Here is a 25,632-nt window from a genome sequence, read left to right on the forward strand (position 1 = left end):
GGTGGGAAAGGAAAGAATCTAGATGACACAATCCGCGATCATTAAGTTGACATTAAGAAGCTTCCTCATATTGATTCAACATTTGTAGTTTTTGCTATTCAGGGTGTTTAAACTCTGGGTATGAGTAAACAGCGTTGTAACAGATAGTTTCATGTCGAAGAATAACTAAATGCGTTCCAATTGTAAACGTAACGATTTTGATATTTGAATAAGTTTGAATCATCTCTATAGTATTCTTGATTTAAGTGCTTTTACTATAGAACATTGTCATTCCCGTTAATGTTCTGCTAAAGAGAAGCTAAATGGTTCGTGAAAGTTCTAAACGATTCATGCGGGTTTTGTTATGTCATGTAACCTCGGAATTATAAGCTGTAAGTATATTTTTTATCATTCATATTTTACTACGAAAACCTGAATTTCAAAATTTGCACTAACTCGTGCATATTTATGTACGTTATTTCCAAAATGTCATTAAGAGCTCGTGTCAATCTGCATCTGTAAATGCACCTTTCAGTCAACCGGAGAAAAATGCAATACCACAGATTTATTAGTTTTACAAGGACAGTGTGTGTATACCACGTGATAAATTACGTCATATATGTTAAGTCGGAAGGCAAAAAAATTCTTAAAATGTAGACTTTAATCATAGATCACTTTTTATTTACAACACCATTTTAAATCAAACAAAGGGCAGTCTATGCCGCTAAAAGAGCCTCGCATCAATCAAATTCTGGTAAAAGACCGAAGGTGGGGCTCTCGTAAGCGGCGTAGTATGCTCTATGTTTCATTTAAAATGGTGAAGAAATAGTGAAGTTATCTTTGTTTAAAGTCTTTTTTCAAATCAAAATATTGCCTTCCGACGTAGCATTTATGACGCAATTTATGACGTGTATACACACACTGAAGGACTAACCTCAATTTTAAACTGAATCAGTTTTGTTAGAATTAGAATGCACAAAATCATAGTTATTAAGAAGGGTGGAGAGAGCGAAATCGGGAGGGCCTCACGTAGCCAGTCGGATTTTGCAAAATATATTCCCTCTCAGATTATAACGTAATTTCAGCAGACAGGAACCAAATTTTGATATCATGAGACATCATGAAGATTTCATTCTTTTAAAAAAAACGTTGTATTTATTGAATGTGGCCGTATACACGATCTTATTGGCTGGAATGGTAGACTTCTATATATATTCTATATTGCAGAATAAAAACCAGTACTAACATTGAATTTTACCACAGTTTGTTTTTAATATACCATCAAACCTCTCATTTTTCTGTAAGCTTTTCATATTGAGGTAAAACAATATGACATACACAATTGGTTTTTTATTCATAACTTGCTTCTTTTGAAAGTAGTGTTTCGTTACATGTTTTTCGAAATTAATATAGTTGCCACTTGTGGCACATGGTGCCATCGAACCAACGCACGTATTAATCGATGGCTTTTGCGCATTCATATTTTTGGCAAGTTGATACTAAAACATTTTATTGGTCAATATTGTAAATATTTTGCAAGCTTTCTTTTTTTATTCAGTTTATGACTTTCAATTGAAATTTTTGATCTTACGATGTGTTATGGTATGGTCGGCGACATGATGGTCCTATGCTGATTGTGAATATCTTCCAGCAGGTTTGGAATGTGGCCAAAAGTTGTAAAAAGAAAACGCAGTTTACTACGTAATAGCGGGGTGCATGACGTATGCATCAGCAACTCGTTTGCAGAAACTTAATAAAAACGTGTTGTCCTGGATTGGTATTAAATTCCCCTCCAATTCCGTCCCAATATCATAGCGTTGTCAACATCGCGGCAAAGTTGTAATTAAAAGGAAATAGATTTCAGTTTAAAAGCAGGTTACGAAGGCATGACACGCGGCCAGTGCCGCGCTATGAAAGCAAATGGATTTCCAGGCGAGGGAAAATCATTGGCCAATATCCGAATAACTATTCAAGTTTCCGAAACTGTCACGCGCAGCCCCTACGTGCATCAAACATACACGGAATTGTACGCGGGATATGAGGAGTCGAGGCGTGATCGTACAAGAGTACATTGTATTGGCTAATGACATTATGTGATCGTGACATCGTGGATATTAATTAATTTAATTTACAGGTGAGGACTGGGAAAAGAGCTGATGTATTTACATGGGAAATCAATTAATCGGATATTATACGGGTAGGTTATGGCGTTTATTAACTGTTTGAACACCAGGAATCGTTATATTTCTTGCAAAACACACATTTAACTTTAACAAATATACTTCTGGTTAGGCTTTATTCGGTGCAATACTTTGTGCTTAAGTATTTATATATAATATTCCTGAAACAATCCTTCCATAGCACACATATTCCGATTTTTTTTGTTTATTTCAAATATGCCAGGAAAATGTACGAGTGTTTTGTAAAACATATATATTCTACATAGTTTCTTCTTTAGGAAAAGTTTGCTATCATGACGTATTTTAAGCGCAAATTTGACTTGCCAAACAGGTGCAACACATACAATCCGATTAAGATCTAGTTTTACCAATGTTTTATTCACAACTTTAGAGAAATTTTAAAAATAAAACCATTTCTCATCAGTGAAAAAAACTGAAAAATATAGGAACATTGTAAACGATTTTTTTTATTTATTTACTGCAATTATTTCTTGTTAATACAACCAGTGAGTGATTAAGGAATTACTTCTTCTAAAAATCTAAGCATCAAGCGTGTAGGTCTTTGATACTTGTAAACTTATAGTTATAATATTGTTAAGGTATGATCATGACATTAAACGAATTTATTCCTATCAGCAACATCGTATGCATTTATGTAAGTGTAGTATTACAGAAGCTCACGTGTGACCCAACGCCTTTAAACACTTATTAGCGATTATTTTGACAAATATGTCCAGACTTTATAACTATGTAACGATAAAAGTGGCAATACAATACAATAATGAGATTTAACTTAAAACGCAACAATAACCAGGGCCCAATTTCTCGAAACTTTTTGAGTCCCTTATAACATGACTAAGCAAAGTTTGCTATTTTTGACGTTGAATAATTTGCGTAATATTTACTTCTTAACGAATTTTATACTTTAAATAGGAATTACCATTATGATAATCACAATAAACCATTTTTCATTTACCAAAATCCAAAAAGAGTATGTATTTTGACCAAGTTAAAAAAGCTACTTAAGCCTGAAGAAGTATCGAGAAATCCGGGCCAGGAAATATAATATGTAAATGTGTTTCCAGAACGAATTATGAAAATACGTTTCATTATAATTATCCATTATAAAAAAAACTTGGTTGCATTCTATTTGTCATGTTAATTAAGCACAATAAATTTTCCAACTTGTAATAAAATCAAAAAGAATCGTTCATATTTTATACTTTTTTACTAATTCATAATGATACGTTGATTTACAGCCTCTGTGAGTGATAGGGATATTTGAGACATTCATTCAGCCTGTGCATTTCGGCATAAGAATAGTAATTAACAAAATAATGGTAGCAATTGATGTGTTCTGCTTTTTGCAATATCTAAAGTGATAGATGCATAGGTGGCAGTATCGGTCGAAAATGGTTTTGTTAATATAGTTAAGGCGCTGTGTAACTTATTAAATAATTAGAGAAAAAAAATAAAGTGAGTATATAACTATGATGAGTCTCACATAATGTCTGATAAATTCCCGAAGTCCACACGATGCTTTAGTATAAAGAAAAATACCTACGAAATTCCAAACTGGACCGCTGACTCACTATATGCTAATGAGGTAAATGCTAGATAGGTGGGCGGAGCATAGCGTTTAGAAAACAACAGTACCTAAGCAGTTGCCGGAATAGACTGGAGAAATAACTAGAGAAATACTGAACATTTGCAAATGAAACTGTACATACAGAAATTAAACTAATGTGTCTAAAAGAAAAATATCTAAGTAGTTTCGAATGAAAAATTAGCAATTTTATTTAGTAAAAAGATCGCAGAATGGTACTTGCCATCATGTATTTGTCAAATGCACGTTTTTTTGTGCATCACTAAATTAAGTCTGGCAAATCATTAAAAGTTTTAAAACTAAGATACCAAAAGCTGGAGCTCATCAGCAAATGTTGATATTTGCTTAAATATCGTGTTTGTTTTTTAAATTTTCAAATAAGTGTAAAATCTTTGTTGTAATTGGTTCTTTGACATTGTCACGTGATGTAATCAATATATTGTTAAGATGTCAAAATATCTTCCCCTGTAAGATAGTACCTGTGGTTTAGTGATTTAGAAAACAAAAAAGTTTACATTACAAAAACATAATGTAACTTTAAACATCATTTATTACATGAAAATAAATTGAAATACATATAATAATGTATTTCATATAGTTATATACATAAAAAGACGTCGCCGAGACCTTGTTCACCCGTTGCGAAATAAATATAAAAGTTTTAATTTGTAAAAGAAAATTATTGAGAGCAATGCTGCACTCGCTATCCCTGACCGATATTGTCGCCTATGCGAAACAATAATACCAATATGACAATGCGGAATTACTGAGTCTTGTATTGTTCCAAGCTTTTACGATGAACAGAGACACCATTAAATCATTAATAACTCCTCCATTGTCCCGTACCAAAATAGTCTTATCCAGGTACTCATTTTCTAATAATTGTGTGCATCAATACCTGATTGTGTCAGAATTCAAACAGCCCATTTTTGTTTTATTACACAACAACATATTTTATTACCGTCCGGACAGGCGTAGAAATATTTTCTTTGGCGCTTGTCATATTTTCGCATAAATCAAGCTCCGAAATTACGCAGATTGAAGACTGATTTATATCAGTTTTATCACTGCATTAGTTTTGCCTTTGTGGCATACGGTCGTGCTTGCCCGAAACGTATTAGGATCCTGCAATACGATACTTTGACAAGAAAAATACCCGCGAATAAATCGCGTGCACATTATTCTAAATAAACTAGAGTTCATTAAAACAAGATACAAACCAGCTTCATGAATAATAGATCCGCTCTTGGAAGAGCCCATCACAGCCCACCCTGCAGATGGCGTGACTATAGGCCACTGTCGGCAACTTTCGCACGTGCAGGCTGCGTCTGGATGGACGTCAGAATGTTCAATGATTTTCATGTGTGTCATTTGTAGGCTTTTTAAGTCTTGATGGACTGTTTGCCTGTTGTTTCAGAACTGAGTTGCAGTATTCAAACTCTAAAGGCATGTATTGATAGAAAAAAAAACACACATTTCGGTGCGTTTTTATTGGGTCAAAAAAATTCAGATGCATACATTTTTTTATCATACAGTGATGACTCTTTTAATTACAGGAATGTTAAATTAATTATGAATTTGTGCTCATTGGTTTGTTTCTGTTGCTTTTCCAAATAAGTGCAGAGTTATTGCCCTTGATTTAGTTAAAAATAGCACGAAGAGAAGTTGTGTTCCTGGGTTAAAGCGTGTGGTTTCCTCCAGTAAAAGTAGAGTTATGATCTTTGACTTAGATTAAAATTAACATACAGCATAGCCCTTGTGTCACCCCTATCTCGATACGTATATGAGCCATAGAGAAATATGGCATAACCATGTGAAAATGTGCATTATGGACCCTGATACGATTAAAATTAGCCCAAAAGAGCATGCAATTCAGTGTTATACACACCCTAGATTCAACATATTAGATACTGTCGCAGATTTATTGATTTTAAAAAGGCAGATTAAATGGAAAGTTACATTAAAAGCTTCTCGGTTTGAATTGAACTCTACACGAAAAAGACACCTTATTAAAAATATCAAAAGGGCGGTTCCATGATTTTGCGTTGGAGGCAACTTAAGTAAGCTCCCGTCAAAAGAAACGAAAATATCCTTGTTAATGGGTGAAAGCTCGATTGTCTCCCCCAAGAAAATGTTGGCTATTTTGAATATAATAATGTGCAAAGCGGTATTTCTATTCATATTTGTTTCTGTTACATGGAAATTAACACGTTCATTTTCATGTTTTTGTTTTGTTTTTGTTTCTGTGTGTGTGTTTTTTTATGTTTGTTTTGGGGGGTGGGGGGGGGGGGGTTAGAGAGTACCAGGGGCACCCAAACCTGTTATTGCATTACATTTAATAATCACAGTTCTCTTAAAGCTGTCATATAAGACTATGACGAATTTAGCACCTGCCTTACAGCCACTTACTCATCGTTGATAAATTACCCTGTTACATAAAACTGTCTGAGTGATAACTTCAGAACACATGCTATGAATTCAATTTCGTTAATTTCTATCTTATTCTATATTCATGTCAATAGCTTTATACTGAAGAAAGCTCTGACAAACGATACATAATGCAACCGACAAAATGTCAATTCGTAATTACATTAAAACCGATCGATGGCTCCCATATTAGAAGTTAATTAATTGCGGCTATCATTGTGTGATAAGAAGATTTTGCGAATAGCCAATATCCATGCAGCAAGATATCATAAATCATAAGGAAATTATACCGAACAACCATTAATGCAGCTTCCACGACATTGGGCGCATTCTGAATCAACAATGACTACGGTTGCCATGATTTTATGTTTTGCTCTTCATTGCTGTATGTTTTTTTCTCATACTGAATTGCGTCATTTTCAATCTAATATTGTTCAACGTAACGCCTTTGAAATTACTAGGACAGGCCGAGTTGCCGTGATCCTGCCACTTAAGTGTGTGTGTTCGGTGTTAAAGAGAAATGAACTCCTCCTGTTCAAAACACTTCCAAATGCAAAAACATTTCCTGGGTGTGATGGGGGAGAGGGTTGGGGTATGGGGGAGGACTCAATATGATTCATATCAATTTCGACGGCAGTTGGACACTCTTGGTGCTTCAGATTTGTTGTTTGATTTGTTGTTTGATCCGTACACAGCATTTTTATTCCCTACATGTTACGTTTCTAAGTTTAATGACATTCACGCTGAATGTTGCTGCATTTTGCATAATAAAGCAAGTTAGCATGGTATTCAAGTCAAACATAGAAAGAATTCTAAAAGGGTCTTATATTTTAGGCACAAAACATACAGCTGGAATACTGTATATACTCGTTTAATATCTTTGTAGTACCTAAAGACCAGTAGGAAATCGTTGAACGTTCACTAGTCATAATGTCTCTTTATAACGGAGGAAAAAAATGTCTTTATGAGATAGACTATCAATGACATTGGCCTGATTGTTCAGAGTTTTGTTAAGGTTAAAGTTGTTAACTTAATCCTTATCAATTTTCAACTCCTTACTGCTCTGAAAGTTAAATGTACACACTAGTGGTCTGCAGTATTTCTAACAAGATAAGAGACGCATACATATGTTTTATTTAAATCCATGAGCGCATCATCAAATATGTCACGTTTAAAAGTTGCTGTTAATCCCGTTATTTACACATAAAAAAGTTCTGAATAATCGGCACATTGTATGCTTAGCAATATCAGTGGAACCATTCCGTCGAGGTTGTGATAGGGTTCATGGAAACTTTCACAGCCGTAAAATAGGTCTCTGCATTAATACTAAATCAAACATGGGCATATGGTCTCCCGAGTGGGCTTACTCATCAAATTGGCCTTCAACATGGAGTCTTGTTGTTATCGTTGTGTGCCTATTTCTTTTACTGTGTTGTCTTTTCCTGGGCTGATATTCATAAAACAGTCATTTCCTATCTTAATTCATTTTCCTTAGTTACGTATCTCACTGATCAAGAGATGAAATAGTTTAAGACTATCTGAAATACTTTATCGACATTGATATTTTTTATTGAAATCCATAGTTTTATTTTTAAAATGCGTATACGTTCCTTTTGATTTGACATTGAACTATTTACATAAGATGTTTTATGAAAGTATCCACTGTTTTTTCTTGTTTTTTCTGAAACAGAACAATGATAAAAATACTTAAAATGTTATGTTTTTATATGAAAGTGGTAGAAATCAGGGTCGTCTCCGTTTTCTGGTAGAAAGCAAAACTGGTGTGCATTTTGGGAATCCCTGAGATGTCTTGTCGGACAAGAACCACGACGTCTTCCTTGTGAGGCAAATTCTATTGTATTATTAGTTGAACACTTCAACGCTAATACCATGAATTCCTTTATAGCTATTGCATCTAGAAAAAATCCATGATGTTTTATTAGAAGTGAGAATACATTAGATGTCTATGGTCGGACCAGAACCACGACGTCTTTTCTGCGAGGGATCATTTTAAGTTTTATCAGTTGCACACTTCAACTCTAATACATTAAGTTCCTATATATTACATCTAGAAAGTATCAATTCTGTTTTATTAGAATTGAGAGTATGGAATATGTCTCTGGCTGCACCCAAACCACGACATCTTTTTTGCGAGGCATCATTTTATGTTTTTTTAGTTGTACACTTCAACGCTAATACATTGAGTGCCTATACAGCTATTGTATCAAGTTGCTGTCTTATTTGCTGAAAACATATTTGTGTCTAGTTATGTTGTTACATAGGCGAGGTTAACCGTTTCTTTACATCTTTTAATATCATTTTGACACGAAACCTGATTCACTTTTATATATTCTGCCAAAGTGTCGACCTATTGTATGAAATATTTATCGGTTCGTCAATTTTACCATATAAATCAGTTGTCTTCGATTGACAACTTTCTACAAAGCTAGAACCTAACTACGGAGAATATGGCAAATACAAACAGGTAGAGGGAAATTGGTCGTAACAAATGGGCTTTAAAGTGACACAGACTATTGATTTAACGTGGATAACATGACCATTTAACGACGTTATTCGTCAATCGCAGAGAGTTGATTTTCTACTCTCCAAAACAATGGTCACGTGTTTGGCAGCCGTGTGCTTGAACCTGTTCAGTGTTTGGCAGCCGTGTGCTTGAACCTGTTCAGTGTTTGGCAGCCGTGTGCTTGAACCTGTTCAGTGTTTGGCAGCCGTGTGCTTGAACCTGTTCAGTGTTTGGCAGCCGTGTGCTTGAACCTGTGCAAAGCTTTGTAGACATCATTACTACTTTATACATGTTACAAAACAGTTCGTTCATCTTTGAACATTGAAAAACAACAACATGACTGTATTTTTCAACTTACAATTTCAAGTATACTAAATTGAATGTAATATTCTAAACTGTTAAAGTAATTGTAAAACAAAATAACAATATACAGCTTGATACTTGCTGCTAGGGATGTGTTGGGAATCTTATACCAGCAATAAGCAGCCAGCATTTTAGCGCTATGGCTTGATTTAGTGTATTACCAAAGAGGTGCTAATACACACTGAGCACGGTAGGCTTTAGGGCAAAAAGGTTTGTTTGCTCTGACACCTCAGGAAAATTGGGTCGGTAGGTAGGTATAACTCTTTTTTTTCCTATTGTTTTCTGAGAGCAAAGATTATGTACCAAACCGACCTATATCAGGGTATATCGCAATTGTAGACGGTTTTAAATGTGTTTTTTTTCATAAATGAACTTTTTTAGCTAAAAAATCATCCTACTGAAAAAAAACGTAAAGTCGGGAGGAAAACATGGGGTCGGTCGAGTTAGCGGAAATAAACACATTTTTTATGCATTATTACAATGATACGTTTGCTGGGCAAATACCTTGGACTGCATATTAATATATCAATATGTGTCATATGTATACATGCCATATTCTTTTCCTGGACTGCGTTTCGAACATTAAGTGTGCAGCTTTTCTCGTCAATTCAATCTCCACTTTAAAATTGAAGACTTACTATCAAGTTCACATCGTGATTAATTTATATACTTGCAGACGCGTTATATTAAACGACTGAAATAACATGATCCACGATTTCACCATCATGTGCAACTAGATATTTGAACAGACGTGCATATGGATTTAATGAAACAGTTACAAACGAGAATTTAATTGCATTTTTCATCGGAAACTGTCTGAAATAAGTAGCTGTGTGCAGTTAGAAATGCAGCTTTGTCGTGATGTTTGGTCTCTGTACCTAGACACTGATCCCCGCCGATCAATGGTGGGTAAACATGTGATACAAACGAGATACACCTGCAGATCCTTGTTGAAGATTACTACTTGCAGAAATGCAAATTAAATTCTGGCTTGGGGACATTATAACTGAAGACAATGACTCTTTCACAGGCAGCCATTGGGTTTTAAAAACTAAAAAAAGATTATCTGGTATTTTGCGGGAAAATCAAGATTATTTGATTTGTTACAACTGTAAACTCAGTAAACATCATTTATAAAACGACAATTCATAAAATGACAGAGGCATTATAATTTATGTGGCTTGATCTTTGAAAGCAAATTCTCATTACCAATTTGTCATGATGGCTACGTAACGTGAGAAACTTGTCCAATCCTAAATTTCGAACGGGTGTTGTTCTTTAAAAATGAAAACAAAACATAATAATAACTTGCACTTAATATAGTACTATTTGGTATAAAAGTTCAGAAATCTTGAAAAGACAAAACAACAAACAGTGATTTTTTTATTGATGATTAAACATGCGATAATTGCAGCAACTATTAGTAACTGAGACAGTTTCGACCTACAGCTGGTGTATTTACGTATTGGATTAGTTATTTACAATAGAATTATTTTGAAAAACAATTATATACAATATCTAAAATGAACAATAATACCTGTATGACCATGCAGAATTACTGAGTCTAGTATTGTCCCTATAATTTACAATGATTTGTATTGTCCAAAGATTTTACGATGAACAGACACCATTGAATCATTAATAACTTCTCCATTGTTCCGCAGCAAACTGGTCCTACCCAAAGGTTTTCAATTTCTAATAATTGTGTACGATAATACCTGAATGTGTCAGATTTGACATACCCATATTTTGTTCTGTTAGACTACAGCATATTTTTATTACCGTCAGGGGAGAAGAAATATGTTATTTTCTTGTTACAGATGGTATTCTACACTTGTGCTATTTTACTTCCAAATTAAATTAAATCATATCTATCATGACTCAATGTCACAAATCTAAATGTTTCTTAGAAATTGTCGAGGAAATCAGAACGATATTCAATATTTACTTTGTTTATCTTACAAACACTTAATCATTTAAAAAAAAAAATCATTCGTAATTCCATCACAGAAACACTATGGAAGAGCATAAAGTTTCATGAAAATTTATAGATTAAGATGGTTCAAGCTGATATATTAAATAGAATATATTGCTTTCTCATATATGAACGTGTGTTAGGAAAAGAACGGAAAGAAATCACCCTAAATCAAAAGTGTATGGTCGGAAGCAGAAAATAGGGTTAGTGAAAAAACCACATGTTTTATTCATTATCAAAATGATATTTTTGCTGGGCAAATACCTTGGACTTCATTTAACAATATGTGTTGAAATATTTATTTCCTGGACTGCGTAACGAGTATAAAGTGTTCAGCTTTTCTCGTCGATTCAATCCTATTAAAAACAATGAAGACTTACTATCAAGTTCACATCGTGATTAATTTATGTACTTACAGACGCATTATATTAAACGACTGAAACAACATGATCCACGATTTCACCATCATGTGCAACTACATATTTGAACAGACGTGCATATGAATTTAATGAAACAGTTACAAACGAGAATTTAATTGCATTTTTCATCGGAAACTGTCTGAAATAAGTAGCTGTGTGCAGTTAGAAATGCAGCTTTGTCGTGATGTTTGGTCTCTGTACCTAGACACTGATCCCCGCCGATCAATGGTGGGTAAACATGTGATACAAACGAGATACACCTGCAGATCCTTGTTGAAGATTACTACTTGCAGAAATGCAAATTAAATACTGGATTAGGGACTGTATATTTTGCCTGAAGACAATGACTCTTTCACAGGCAGCCATTGGGCTTTAAAAACTGAAAAAAGGTTATCTGGTATTTTGCGGGAAAATGAAGTTTATCTGATTTGTTACCATTGTCAACTCAGTAAACATCATTTAGACATCGACAATTCATAAAATGGCAGAGGCATTGTAATGTCTGTAGCTTGATCTTTGAAAGCAAATTCTCATTACCAATTTGTCATGATGGCTACGTAACGTGAGAAACTTGTCCAATCCTAAATTTCGAACGGGTGTTGTTCTTTAAAAACGAAAAAAAAACATCATAAGAGCTTGCACTTAATATAGTACTATTTGGTATAAAAAGTTCAAAAAATTCTTGAAAAGACAACAACAATAAGCATGCGATAATTGCAGCAGCTATTAGGGACTAAAACAGTTTCGACCTACAGCTGGTGTATTTACGTATTGGATTAGTTATTTACAATAGAATTATTTTGAAAAACAATTATATACAATATCTAAAATGAACAATAATACCTGTATGACCATGCAGAATTACTGAGTCTAGTATTGTCCCTATAATTTACAATGATTTGTATTGTCCAAAGATTTTACGATGAACAGACACCATTGAATCATTAATAAATTATCCATTGTTCCGCAACAAACTAGTCCTACCCAAAGGTATTCAATTTCTAATAATTGTGTACGATAATACCTGGATGTGTCAGATTTGACATAGCCATATTTTATTCTATTAGACAACAGCATATTTATTTATTACCGTCAGGGTAGTAAAATATGTTTTATTTTCGTATAAACAATGAATATTCAACAAATTATGTTACAGATGGTATTCTACGCTTGTGCTTTTTTACTTCCAAGTTATATTTATTCATATCTATCATGACTCAATGTACACAAATCTGAATGTTTCGTAGATATTGTCGAGGAAATTAATACGATATTCAATTTTTCATTTGTTAATCTTATTAATCATTTTAAAATCAAAAACAACATTCGTAATTGTATCACGAAAACAATATGAAGAGCATACATTTTCATGAAAATCTAAAGATAAAAATGGTTAAAGCTGATATATCAAATATTAAACGGACGGCAAAACATGTTTGAATGTAAAGCATGTTGCTACTGTTGGGGAATGGTCGCTGATGTTGAATGATGTTTCCTGCTGTGTGTGTGGGGGGGGGGGGGCTGTAGGGGAATAGTTGCTACTGTAGGGTGATAGTGGATAGTTGCTGCTTTCGGGGATTCTGCTGTGGGGGTGGGGGGATGCTGCTATGATTGATGGTTGAAGGAGACAGGGATTAACTATTTGAGCTATTGTTGATAAATTAAGGAGTACATATCAAATTCCTACTAAGATCAAAGAACTCAGGCCCATACCATAGTGTGTACCTGAATTTATCCTTGCTGGTGAATATTTAGAATACAACGAAATATATAATGAATGTTGCTTTTAAGTAACTCGCTTATGTTTTGTAAGATGCCATTTACTATTACGAAATAAATTGTGGCAAATCATAAGGAGTATTTAAACTAAGATACCAAAAGCTGGAACCCTTAAGCAATTGTTGATATTTGCTCAAATATCGTCTTTGAAGACCATAATTTTCCTTAGCGTTAATCACAGCTTTGTTGTTACGTGATTGGTTAATTGACATTATCACGTGGTGTAATCAATGTATTGCTAAAATGTCACAATATCCATCACGAGACTTAGTGGCCTTCTGGTTATGGCGTAGTTGTTGTTTTTTCAGCAATTTCGTTCGATACTATGGAGAACAATAATTATTCAATGCTTTCAGATACATTTACGTGAAACTAATTTTTGGTCCAAAAGGATGAGCGAGTTCCTTTAAAAGACACTCAATTATTATATATCATTTTCTTGCAGAGGTGCTTTCTAGAGGAGTGTTAAAATGTGATTATGACTTCTTTCCTGGGTTGTTGATAACACTTTGAATCCACGAGGGAACGAGACAAGATGCTTTGCCTTATATAGAAACATCAGCAACTCCGTACAGTTTTGAAGACGTTTATCTATATTATGAAGTTTTCTTGTTTTATTTATACTCCCATTATAGTTAAGTATATATATATTTAAAAGCAGGTTAGGAATAAAAGAGATAGAAACGGAAATTGAATACACAAAAACACCGGGGCGGTTACAGGATTTATCGATAGAGGGGGCGTAACTTAAGGGGCCTTTTGACTTGTATCCCTCTTTCAGAACCGACATTTATTTGTTGAAAGGTTTGTCATTGGGGTTTGGGATGCTCCCCTAGGACAATTTTAACAATTTCTAGTTCAAAATGGTGCATTTTGGGCTTATTTTATTACCCTTTTCTCCTTTACTGAAAAGGTGCGTCCTTTCACTTAGGATTTTCTAGTCCAAACATACATTTTTGTATCATCAAATCACTTGGTTAGATTCTACAATATATAAAAACCAATCTAGCAGGATTCAGGTAATACATGTGTATGTAGTTCTAATATAATTATCTGGTTGCTAGTTGTTATGGCATGCGATGTTCAACAATGTGAATAGTTCATGTCTGGTGACCCATAGTATTTTGGTATCATTTAAAAGTTTGTTTTGTGTTGAGAAAGACTATGTTGACATTAAAGACTATGTTGACATTAAAGACTATGTTGACATTAAAGACTATGTTGACATTATACAACGATAAAGAAATTGCAAACTTGCTGCTTTGACCGTAAAACATTATAATAGAGATTTATCTGTGAAATAAAATTGGCATTTCATTGTTTTGAAATTTAAGCCCGCTCTAAGTTCCAAATCAAATGCCAGCGCGTCGCACAAGGCTGGGACACAATTTCAACAACGTCGTTTCAGATAATGACGTAAGCAAATCGGCGCATATCTATAAAAAGGTGAAATTAAATGACTTTTTACCCCAATTTAAGGCATATAATGAGAATAAAAAAATGTTTCATTCTATGACAGCAATATATTTCACATCGTGAACACCAAACGTGAATATTTAACTTGTGGCTACGCCACTCGTGAAAAATATATTTTGGTGTTCACTCGGTGAAATATTATTACGATCATAGACAGAAACAAGCAATTATCCTCTATATGTACATCGCATAGCTTCAGCACGTATCAATATGACCAGTATTGAAGACGTCATTTACACCACGTCTCTTACTCATTGTCGATTAGTACACGTCTACTTTAAACTATCTCTTTGATAACCTCAGAACACATGCTATGAATTCAATTTCGTTAATTTCTTACTAATGCTATATTGCATGCCAATAGCTTTATACTGAAGAAAGTCCTGACAAACTATACATAATGCAACCGACAAAATGTCAATTCGTAATTACATTAAAACCGATCGATGGCTCCCATATTAGAAGTTAATTAATTGCGGCTATCATTGTGTGATAATAAGATTTTGCGAATAGCCAATATCCATGCAGCAGCATATCATAAATCATACGAAAATTATACCGAACAACCATTAATGCAGTTTCCGCGTCATTAGATTCTTTGTCAATCAACAATGACTCCGGTAGCCATGATTTTCTGCTTTGTTCTTCAGTGTGTTTTTTTTTTTGAGTTCCAGACGAAATTGCATCATTTTCAATCTGAGAGTGTGGAATAAAATTGTTGACTGTTCATAGAAAGTACAATGTCTCATAAATTGCAGACTGTTGACAGAATAAATAATGTCCCATATAATGCAGACTGTTTACAGAAAGTACGATGTCCCATAAAATGCAGACTGTTGACAGAAAATACAATGTCCCATACAATGCAGACTGTCCCATAAAATGCAGAAAATTCACATAGAGTACGATGTCCCATAAAATGCAGACTGTTGACAGAAAATACAATGCCGGATACAATGCAGACTGTTCCATAAAATGCTGACTGTTCAAAGAGAGTACAATCTCCCATAAAATGCAGACTGTTCATAGAAAGTACAAGCCACTTGTACTTTTTCAAACTATAAGCAAGAAATAGAGTCTACAAATAAATTTGAGCGAACACTTATAATACAGTGAAGTCTGAAAACCAGTGGAACCGTTACCGTTGAAGCTAGCAATATGGTTCATGAATGCACTTTTGCAATCCTCAATTAGCTTACAACATTAATACTAAATCAAGCATTGGCATATGGTTTTATTTGTTGTGTGAATCTATAAATGGGCCGCAAACATGGATTCTTGTTGTTATTGCTATTTGCCTATTTCATGTTCGTGTCCTTTCCTGCATGGGTCAATGCGAACTGTGAACTTGTGTGTGTTTAAGCAATTTAAAGACAGGAAACTATTGTGTTTATTCACCGCCTTGTTGGCAATGTTACGACTGTGAACCTATTGTGTTTATTCACCGCCTTGTTGGCAATGTTACGACTGTGAACCTATTGTGTTTATTTACCGCCTTGATGGCAATGTTACGACTGTGAACCTATTGTGTTTATTCACCGCCTTGATGGCAATGTTACGACTGTGAACCTATTGTGTTTGTTCACCGCCTTGATGGCAATGTTACGCCTGTGAACCTATTGTGTTTGTTCACCGCCTTGATGGCAATGTTACGACTGTGAACCTATTGTGTTTATTCACCGCCTTGATAGCAATGTTACGACTGTGAACCTATTGTGTTTATTCACCGCCTTGATGGCAATGTTGCGACTGTGAACCTTTTGTGTTTATTCACCGCCTTGTTGGCAATGTTACGACTGTGAACCTATTGTGTTTATTCACCGCCTTGATGGCAATGCTAAGACTGTAAACCTATTGTGTTTGTTCACCGCCTTGTTGTTAATGTTACGACTGCGAACCTATTGTGTTTATTCACCGCCTTGATGGCAATGTTACGACTGTGAACCTATTGTGTTTATTCACCGCCTTGTTGGCAAGTTATCTCTGTGAACCTATTGTGTTTATTCACCGCCTTGATGGCAATGCTAAGACTGTAAACCTATTGTGTTTGCTCACCGCCTTGTTCTTAATGTTACGACTGTGAACCTATTGTGTTTATTCACCGCCTTGATGGCAATGTTACGACTGTGAACCTATTGTGTTTATTCACCGACTTGTTGGCAATGTTACGACTGTGAACCTATTGTGTTTGTTCGCTGCCTTGTTGGCAATGTTACGACTGCGAACCTATTGTGTTTATTCACCGCCTTGATGGCAATGTTACGACTGTGAACCTATTGTGTTTATTCGCCGCCTTGTTGGCAATGTTACAACTGCGAACCTATTGTGTTTGTTCGCCGCCTTGATAGCAATGTTACGCCTGTGAACCTATTGTGTTTATTCACCGCCTTGATGGCAATGCTAAGACTGTAAACCTATTGTGTGTGTTCACCGCCTCGTTGTTAATGTTACGACTGTGAACCTATTGTGTTTGTTCATCGCCTTGTTGTTAATGTTACGACTGCGAACCTATTGTGTTTATTCACCGCCTTGTTGGCAATTTTACGACTGTGAACCTATTGTGTTTATTCACCGCCTTGATGGCAATGTTACGACTGTGAACCTATTGTGTTTATTCACCGCCTTGATGACAATGCTAAGACTGTAAACCTATTGAGTTTGTTCACCGCCTTGTTGTTAATGTTACGACTGCGAACCTATTGTGTTTATTCACCGCCTTGATGGCAATGTTACGACTGTGAACCTATTGTGTTTATTCACCGCCTTGATGGCAATGTTACCTCTGTGAACCTATTGTGTTTATTCACCGCCTTGATGGCAATGCTAAGACTGTGAACCTATTGTGTTTGTTCACCGCCTTGTTGTTAATGTTACGACTGCGAACCTATTGTGTTTATTCACCGCCTTGTTGGCAATGTTACGACTGTGAACCTATTGTGTTTGTTCACCGCCTTGATGGCAATGTTACGACTGTGAACCTATTGTGTTTATTCACCGCCTTGATGGCAATGCTAAGACTGTGAACCTATTGTGTTTGTTCACCGCCTTGTTGTTAATGTTACGACTGTGAAAATATTGTGTTTATTCACCGCCTTGTTGGCAATGTTACGACTGTGAACCTATTGTGTTTTTTCACCGCCTTGATGGCAATCTTACGACTGCGAACCTATTGTGTTTGTTCACCGCCTTGTTGTCAATGTTACGATTTTGGTATTACATTTTTGTTCTTTGCTCATGAGATGTACCGTTCAAGTTGACATACCGTTTAAAGCTGCACTCTCACAGATTGAACGTTTTGACTATTTTTTTATTTGTTGTCTTGGAACGAGCCAATTGTTTTGCGAAAATCCATGGAAACCAGTTATATAAGACTGCTGACAAAAAAAAAAGATCGCAGATTTTTATATTTAAGTTAAAAAATTGATAGTAACGGTTTAAGCCATAAAGCATTTTATTTTCGAACGGAAATATTAAAATCTACGATCTGATTTTTTGTCGGCAATCATATATCATTGGTTTGCAGATATTTACGCAAAAATTAGCTCTTTCCAAGACAAAGAATAAAAAAAGTTGTAAAATGGGATATCTGTGAGAGTGCAGCTTTACTGTCTGTAACTTCAGGCGCGTTTAAATGACTTCAATAAAAAAAAGGTCCATGATCATGCCATGATGCGCCACAGGATATTTAAAGAGATGTGCAAATGGATTTAATAAAACAGTTACAAACGAGAATATAATTGCATTTTTCATCGGAAACTGTCTGAAATAAGTAGTTGTGTGCAGTTTGAAATGCAGCTTTGTCGTGATGTTTGGTCTCTGTACCTAGACACTGATCCCCGCCGATCAATGGTGGGTAAACACGTGATACAAACGAGATACACCTGCAGATCTTCGTTCGCAGATCTATAATTGATCAACATTCAACTGATTATCGTTAATAACGGAAAGTTTATTTTCCTTATGATGCAGAAAAATGAATACTAGTATTCTGTGGTTTGCACGCTCACAAGGCCTGTGTTGATTTTTACTGTTTTGTTGAAATGGTTTAATCCCGAATTATCTACTTATTTTAAACATACACACACAACTAGACATATTATGAATGAAATCTATAACTTTGAACAAAACAGCACACGTTTAAAACTGGCCAAAGTGATTTTAAAAGCGAAATTGGAATAACCTTATTGTTTTTGACAATCAGGAGACGATGGGCATTGTTTATTCAGAAATTCGAAACGACGCTTAATCAGTTTGAGCACAAGTTATTTTATTAGCAAGAATCATTATCAGAAGCTTCCCCCTTGAAAGCAAATATTCATGACCAATGTTTCATCAAATTATATCAAACGTTTCTATTTTATGATTCAGAGCATAATGTCATAGTTGTATATTTTTTCTTTATTAAATATTGAATCATGAAAGGACAGGCTGCGTCTGCCGATTTAAATGTTTAGCAGAGTAAAAACGAGTAATAACTAGGTATTTGGTTGTCCGGTTAGCGCACTGATTAGCGCGCTTGCTTCTCACCTAGGCGACCCGGGTTCGATTCCCGGTTGGTGGTCATCCAAGCCGGACAAGTTGGTTTCCTCCGTGTACTCCGTTTTCCTCCTCAGCACAAGACCACAATCTCGCGTAACATCGCGCCAACGATAGTTATTAATAAAATGTTGTAATAACTTGTTTCACAATCGTTGTAAAATAAATATGTTTAAACTAACTAAGTATTTAAGAGTTGGTGTAAATGCCTCTAATAGCAAGTGCGCATGCGTATTACAAAGAATGTTTTAGAACAAGTATTATATACAACAAAGTATAATTATTCAGACCTTTACCAAATTAGTAATTTGAAATTGACATCAAGTAATGAAATCTTAACTACATTATAGAAGACGTTTGCCCGTATGTTAACTATTCAAAGAATTGTTGCCAATCTAAATTGTAAGAAACACCTCAAATGCACATGAGCTAGGAGTATCTCGCAGCTATAGGCCGAATCCATTTCTTGTGAAAAACTTTTGCTGGAGAATGAGCAACAGTAAGTTAGCGACAGGAGTCAAAGACGCCCTCCAAACTACTAATGCTAATGCTGCCCTATAATGGGCCTTATGCTTATAAGAAATAAAAGTTTGAAGTTTTTGAAGTTTGAAGACGCCCTCCTGTGCCAACATTGCTCCACCTTCGAGCCAATAACAGTCGAACGTTGTAATTGTGTTTTTTTTTGAGAATATCTTTAAGCTTTCCTAAGCTGCGTAAGACGGCTAGAGATGTAACTACGCTCCGTTATTTATTTAAGAAAGGAAGATGTTTTCTTAATTCTTTCCTTTACATTGTTCATAAATATTGGGATTTGTATTTGAGGCTTTACTGTGTCCTGCATATTACAGAAAACTTCAAGAATAATTAAGATTGTCATTATCTTCGAGGCAAAGATAATCTTCTACGAAAAGAAGTAATTTGTTCAGGTTTCCTCAAGACATATTGGTACAATATTATAATGAAAATTAATATGAAAATACTGATTGATGCCCATAACTGCCACTTCCTATTGCAAAAACCAAACTATTGTTTCATAAAAGCGCTGCATATCGCCTGATAGACGCACAGTAGTTTGATTGGAATGAGTTTCTGCTTTGGTGTCATATGACCTGTAAAGACTGTCTAAATATCGAGATTTTCTGACATTATTAAACTTCAGTTATTCATAGTTATTTCATGCTTGATCGTTGGTAGGAGTGACCTTGATAAATTTGACGAAAAATATATTAAAGGTTGAATATCACTGAATTGTTTACAGATCAACACCAAAGCAGGGGTTCATTCCCATCAAACTACTGTCACAGTGGAAAACGCATAATAATAGTGTTGATACGTCCTAAAGCAGATTCAGTAAACACAAGCTGCAGAAACCACGTGTTTGTGGTTTTTGTTCGATATTTGCCGGATATACGTATATCATCCACGCGTCCTTAGAATGATACAATCAAATAAGCATTCCGAGGAATACAAAATGGGTCACATTAATTCTTTACCATGTTTAAGAGCGTTTTTTTTCTTTTCTTATTTACATAAACTCCCAAATCAGAACGGTAACAAGGAGAATGGTCGTAACTGTTCTCAAACTACCGTGCGGATAAACACAAACGCTATTCACTTATACCGCACGCTATTTATTGAACGTTGTCCTTGACAACATGGTGCAAAACAGATACGTCACCCGCAACCCTCGTGATTGAGATCACGTTTTTGAGACCAAAATGACGGTTTGAGTTGCCAAGTGATTAATATCTTTAATTTTATTTAATTTCAGCAATGAATGAACACCTCGCGCCACCCTAGAGCAGACGACTCCGCATGTTGACGGCGTGACGTCATGTCCGTTGAAGATGCGCAGCCAACCGCGTGACGCAAGAGAAGGCATTTACGTTCTAGCGTTCATAGCGGTCATTTTCTGCACCAAAACTACCTCAGGTATAGACTAATGACTTTTCTTTTAATAGTATTTCACTTTAATAGTATTTCACTTACATCACCATAAAATTTATTGACTTGCATGACTAGAATAAACACATGGAATCGTTTGTAAGAAGTTATAAAACATATTCCTTTAACAATAGGCACGATAAGGACAGACACACTGAACAAAAAAAGTTGGATTGTTCATTTCGTTTAAAGATGCAGTTTTACTCCCAAATGAGATTTACCACAATTAATAATAGTGTTTTAATATTCCTGAAAAGGGTGAATAAATGTCAAAAACAATGGTTCTTATGAAGAATATCGAGTTTAATTGAAAGAAATGAGCATAAAACACGGCATTTCTACACCTGATCAGACTATAGTAGAGCACAGTTGATCTTTTAGCATTCACCAATCATTTAATATTGTTGCGCTTTCTGCTATTAAATTCATGGAAGCAATCTTGTTATCAGTACTAAATATTTTCAATAAATGCATTATTTAGTAAGTAGTTTAAGGTTTATCAGTCAAAATGTATGTTTGTTATACATGTGTATGTATTGATTTTGAATAAGAGTGTCACTTTAACCGCGGTTTGCTGCTTATTGTTGGTTTTTATTGCCTGGTCTATGTTGAACTAGAATACAATCAGCCATGTCATAGTCAGTCATGTTTCTCAAATAGAAAACATAGACGTTTCTGGATCTTATAAAAAGTTTAATCTTTAATAAAGTCATTTTTCCACTGATTATACGTTGGTTGGATATTTGTTTTGGCAAAACGATTTTGAATTGAATGAAGTTATTCATTTAATATTCATTAGTTACTGACAAATACTTATATGAATAGAAATTTCTAAACACAAGGCAAAAATATTTCGATTTGCAATAGCACTACTAACGCTTTTCGAAAAGTATAGAAGACAAAATAATGTATAAATCTAAAATTTGAAATTCTGTTAACAATACGCTTAAAGTTTATCCTTGAACCGTGACCGAGTTCGATTGAATCTAGTGTGAGTTATTCGGTACCATACAACGCAGTTTAATTTCCTGGTATTTTATCGTTGCATGCTTTAGAAAAGTCTTGATGTTTCGTGCTTCGATTCTATATTTGAAATAGGTAAGCGTAAGTAAGTCTGAAATGTCAAGATCTGCTATATTAGAGGGGAAATTCTGGTCTCTCTATGATTAAAGAAACTTCTCTGTAACTTAACATTTGTCACCAAAAAAAGGAGTCACCAGCGAACACATTAGTCACAATTAGGTTTTTTCTTTCTTTATTGAGCAAAAGTGTCTAGTGTTAACAGAGGAATTGTCCCACTAATTTCTCATTAATTACGAGCCGTTCTCGCGTGCAAGCCCCGTGCCCTTATATAATAAGCCAGGATTGCCCCTTGGAGAGACCACGCGGCTATTTCCCTCCGCACCTCTTGAGGAATATGCATCTCGTGGTACAATAATTACGATTCCATGTTCGTATTTCATCCATGTTTTTTATCGATGTTTTACAGTGTAATTATATTTCATCAACATTGCTGCTAATAACGAGGTGTTATTTCTAGAGATCTGGCTTGCTTAAAGCGCACTGTTATGCATCCTAAGGGAATTTTTCATTGAAATTAATTTTGGAGAACCATATTTCCAAATACAGCCCCGTGCTCCAGCATTCAAAATATTTACTCGCATCTAAAAACTGTAAACATCAAATGAACAAATGTTTATGGTACGGCAGGGACTGCACGTGTTTCCTCAGTCTTGTTTGCCTGTTAGGGAATAGTTGGTTGTTGGAGTATAGCAAAAGCACCGATGTTGAAAGACTCTGTTAACGTAGTTTTAATTGACTGAAATTTGGAAACAAACGCCTGAGCCTACACAAAATACTTAAAGGGACTGTACACCAGATTGGCACCAAAAACAGTTTTTTTTTCTTTAACGAATCTCAGGACAATTATCTAATAGAACGTGTTATGCTTTGATATCATAAATGTAAAAAATATATTGTGTCGGAGACCGGGTTCGAACCCGTGTCGCCAAAATTGCAGTCCAGCGTCGAATTAAGTCGCTACTACGGCTTACTCTAATTGGGTGACATAATAAGCTACACACCTACCTAGGTAATATCACGTGATAACACCGACTAGCCAATCACGCATAAGGAATGAATTCTACCTGGTAGACATACCCAGTAATCTTTTTTAATGGAAAAAAATACGAAATAACTGCTCAACTTAAATAAATTGTAAACTATGTGGTACTTCAGTTAGTAAGTTTCAATGCATTGTACACATAGATGCCAAGTTTATATCAGTTTTCGACAATTTTCTTTTTCCCCCGCTATTTTATCATACGGAGTACAGCCCCTTTAAAGATGAACTCATATTTCACATCAATGCATTTTTACATATTTAATGAACATAAATTTTGAGTGATAAATATTTAACTACTTACTCAAATTGCATTGATGGAAAATATTAATTACTGATAAAAAAATGTAATCGTGTGTATTATAACTTAAACCGCACAAATATTAAATGGCTGGTGGGTTCTAAAATATTTACAATGATCAACTATAGTCTCATATGGTAGAAATAACGTGTTTTTACTCCTTTCTTCCAAATTCAGCACGATATCCTTCAAAAGAAACATTGTTTTCGATATTTATTCATCATTTTTGGTAAATTAAATCAATTGTAATAATTGTGGTACTGTTTATTTGGGAGTAAGAGTGCATCTCTAATATCAACCGCAAGACCCACTAATGTAGATACATTTGATAGTTGGTATGTTTGTTGTGTTTAATCTATGTCGACGAACGCATATAAAGATAAGTCTTCCTGATCTGGGTAAGAACCGTCTTACTTATATATACGTATGAAACTGGCACTTTGTTTCGCCAACGTGGCTGCTCAGACGTGCAATGTGGTACGTGGTCAACAATCGAGCGCTTCGACCATCCGCAATAATTATTTATAAACAAGTTTTATTTAAGTGTTAAATCATGAATTGTTATGTTAAAGAAAAACAACAAAAACCCTATTTAAATTGCAGAATAAACATAAGCATAACATGTTTACCAGTGGAATAAAACAGTTAACATATGATATTTTGAAAGGGAATGTGTATAACATAATAAGGTAAACATTTTAGCGCGTCTGTAATACGGCTCTTTGGACCCTTGAGTGAAAACTCTACAGAAGATATGCTTCCAAGCACGTCATGGAGACAAAAACACAGGACACCGACCAAAATCATGGTTATTTAATAAATGTGATTATTTTTCTATGAAAAACTGGTTCCATCTGAAGCATCAAGTGCCATTTACGTCGGCGAGAATTAAATGATAATTTCATAGAATATGACAAGTGTCGGTATCAATTTTCTTCACTCTGCTCTCCGCATTATGGATGGCGCAATTTAATAGCATGCCGGTCCGTATGACATTTTTGTGGCCCATTTTTCACTTCTCTGATAGCGAATTCACAACGAGTCATGGCGTCACGAGCGCTCGATATGAGTTAGCAATCGTAGCTTGATAACTTCCGGAGGAAACCTGCAGTCGTTTTTAGTATGAGGTTGTAAAAAGCTAAAAAGTAACGATATAAGATGAGATCTATATTTTTTATAAACAAATGAAAACCCCAATAAAAAAAAAATGTTGTAAGAAGGCGCTCTATTCACTTCCAAATAACGCTTTTAATGAAAGCCAAGTAAACCAACAATGCATGTTTAATTTTATATCTTTAATAAGGAATTTAGAGCCAAATCTTTTGTGTAGTTTATTCCGTGTTTTTGACTAGGTCGATTTGCCATGACGTCATCAATAAAAAAGATCTGCGTTTAGCAGGGCCAGCGTTTGCCTTACGTAAGCAAACTGTTTTGTTGTGTATCCCTGTTGCAACGCAGCGCATATACGACAAGCGGGGAACCAAACAGCAAACGTTCCCTGCAAACAACGTGTTTACTGAACGCATGGCTGCAGCTGAGTTTCAACTCTTCGTAGTTAACAATTAATATCATACAAATTATTCTTAATTTATCCAAAGGTCGCTATTGCTCCCTTGCAATAAAAATAATTTTAGTTTCTAATACATGAACTATGACCTATACGTACTATTTACGTGAAGGATTGAATAGTGTCATTAGGACTTGTATCGATTCCATAGCCATGATGTCATTTCCACGTAGGTTTTATGACATTTATCTGCGCTGAAGAAAAACTACAAGGTTAATGGTTATGCGCAAAAACGTCAACTTGCAAATTAATTTCCTATCTATAGAATATCAGTCGCTTTTAATGACGCTAAAACGTGCACATTGCTGCATTTGAAGAAAAAGTCTGACACGTTAATGGCGATGCGCAAATGCATAAAAGGTTGGCATCAGCAGACAAAAACACAAAATTGAATTTTCAGAAACAATAATTCTTTTTAACAATAGAACGATATT

The 25,632-nt window shown here is 35.0% G+C and overlaps 1 protein-coding gene across 1 annotated transcript in view; it reads left to right on the plus strand.

Annotated features, from left to right (window-relative positions):
• The first annotated feature begins 235 nt into the window (after nucleotides 1–235).
• The window catches only part of LOC128235262 (cell adhesion molecule DSCAM-like), an 81,377-nt gene continuing 55,980 nt past the window's right edge, over nucleotides 236–25,632 (plus strand). The window contains 2 exon segments of the mRNA XM_052950064.1: nucleotides 236–371; nucleotides 21,036–21,196. Of these exon segments, the coding sequence (XP_052806024.1) occupies nucleotides 21,112–21,196 (85 nt within the window). The 5' untranslated portion in view covers nucleotides 236–371; nucleotides 21,036–21,111.

This window comes from Mya arenaria, chromosome 5 (genome assembly GCF_026914265.1).
Source record: "Mya arenaria isolate MELC-2E11 chromosome 5, ASM2691426v1".
Classification (NCBI taxonomy): Eukaryota; Metazoa; Mollusca; class Bivalvia; order Myida; family Myidae; genus Mya; species Mya arenaria.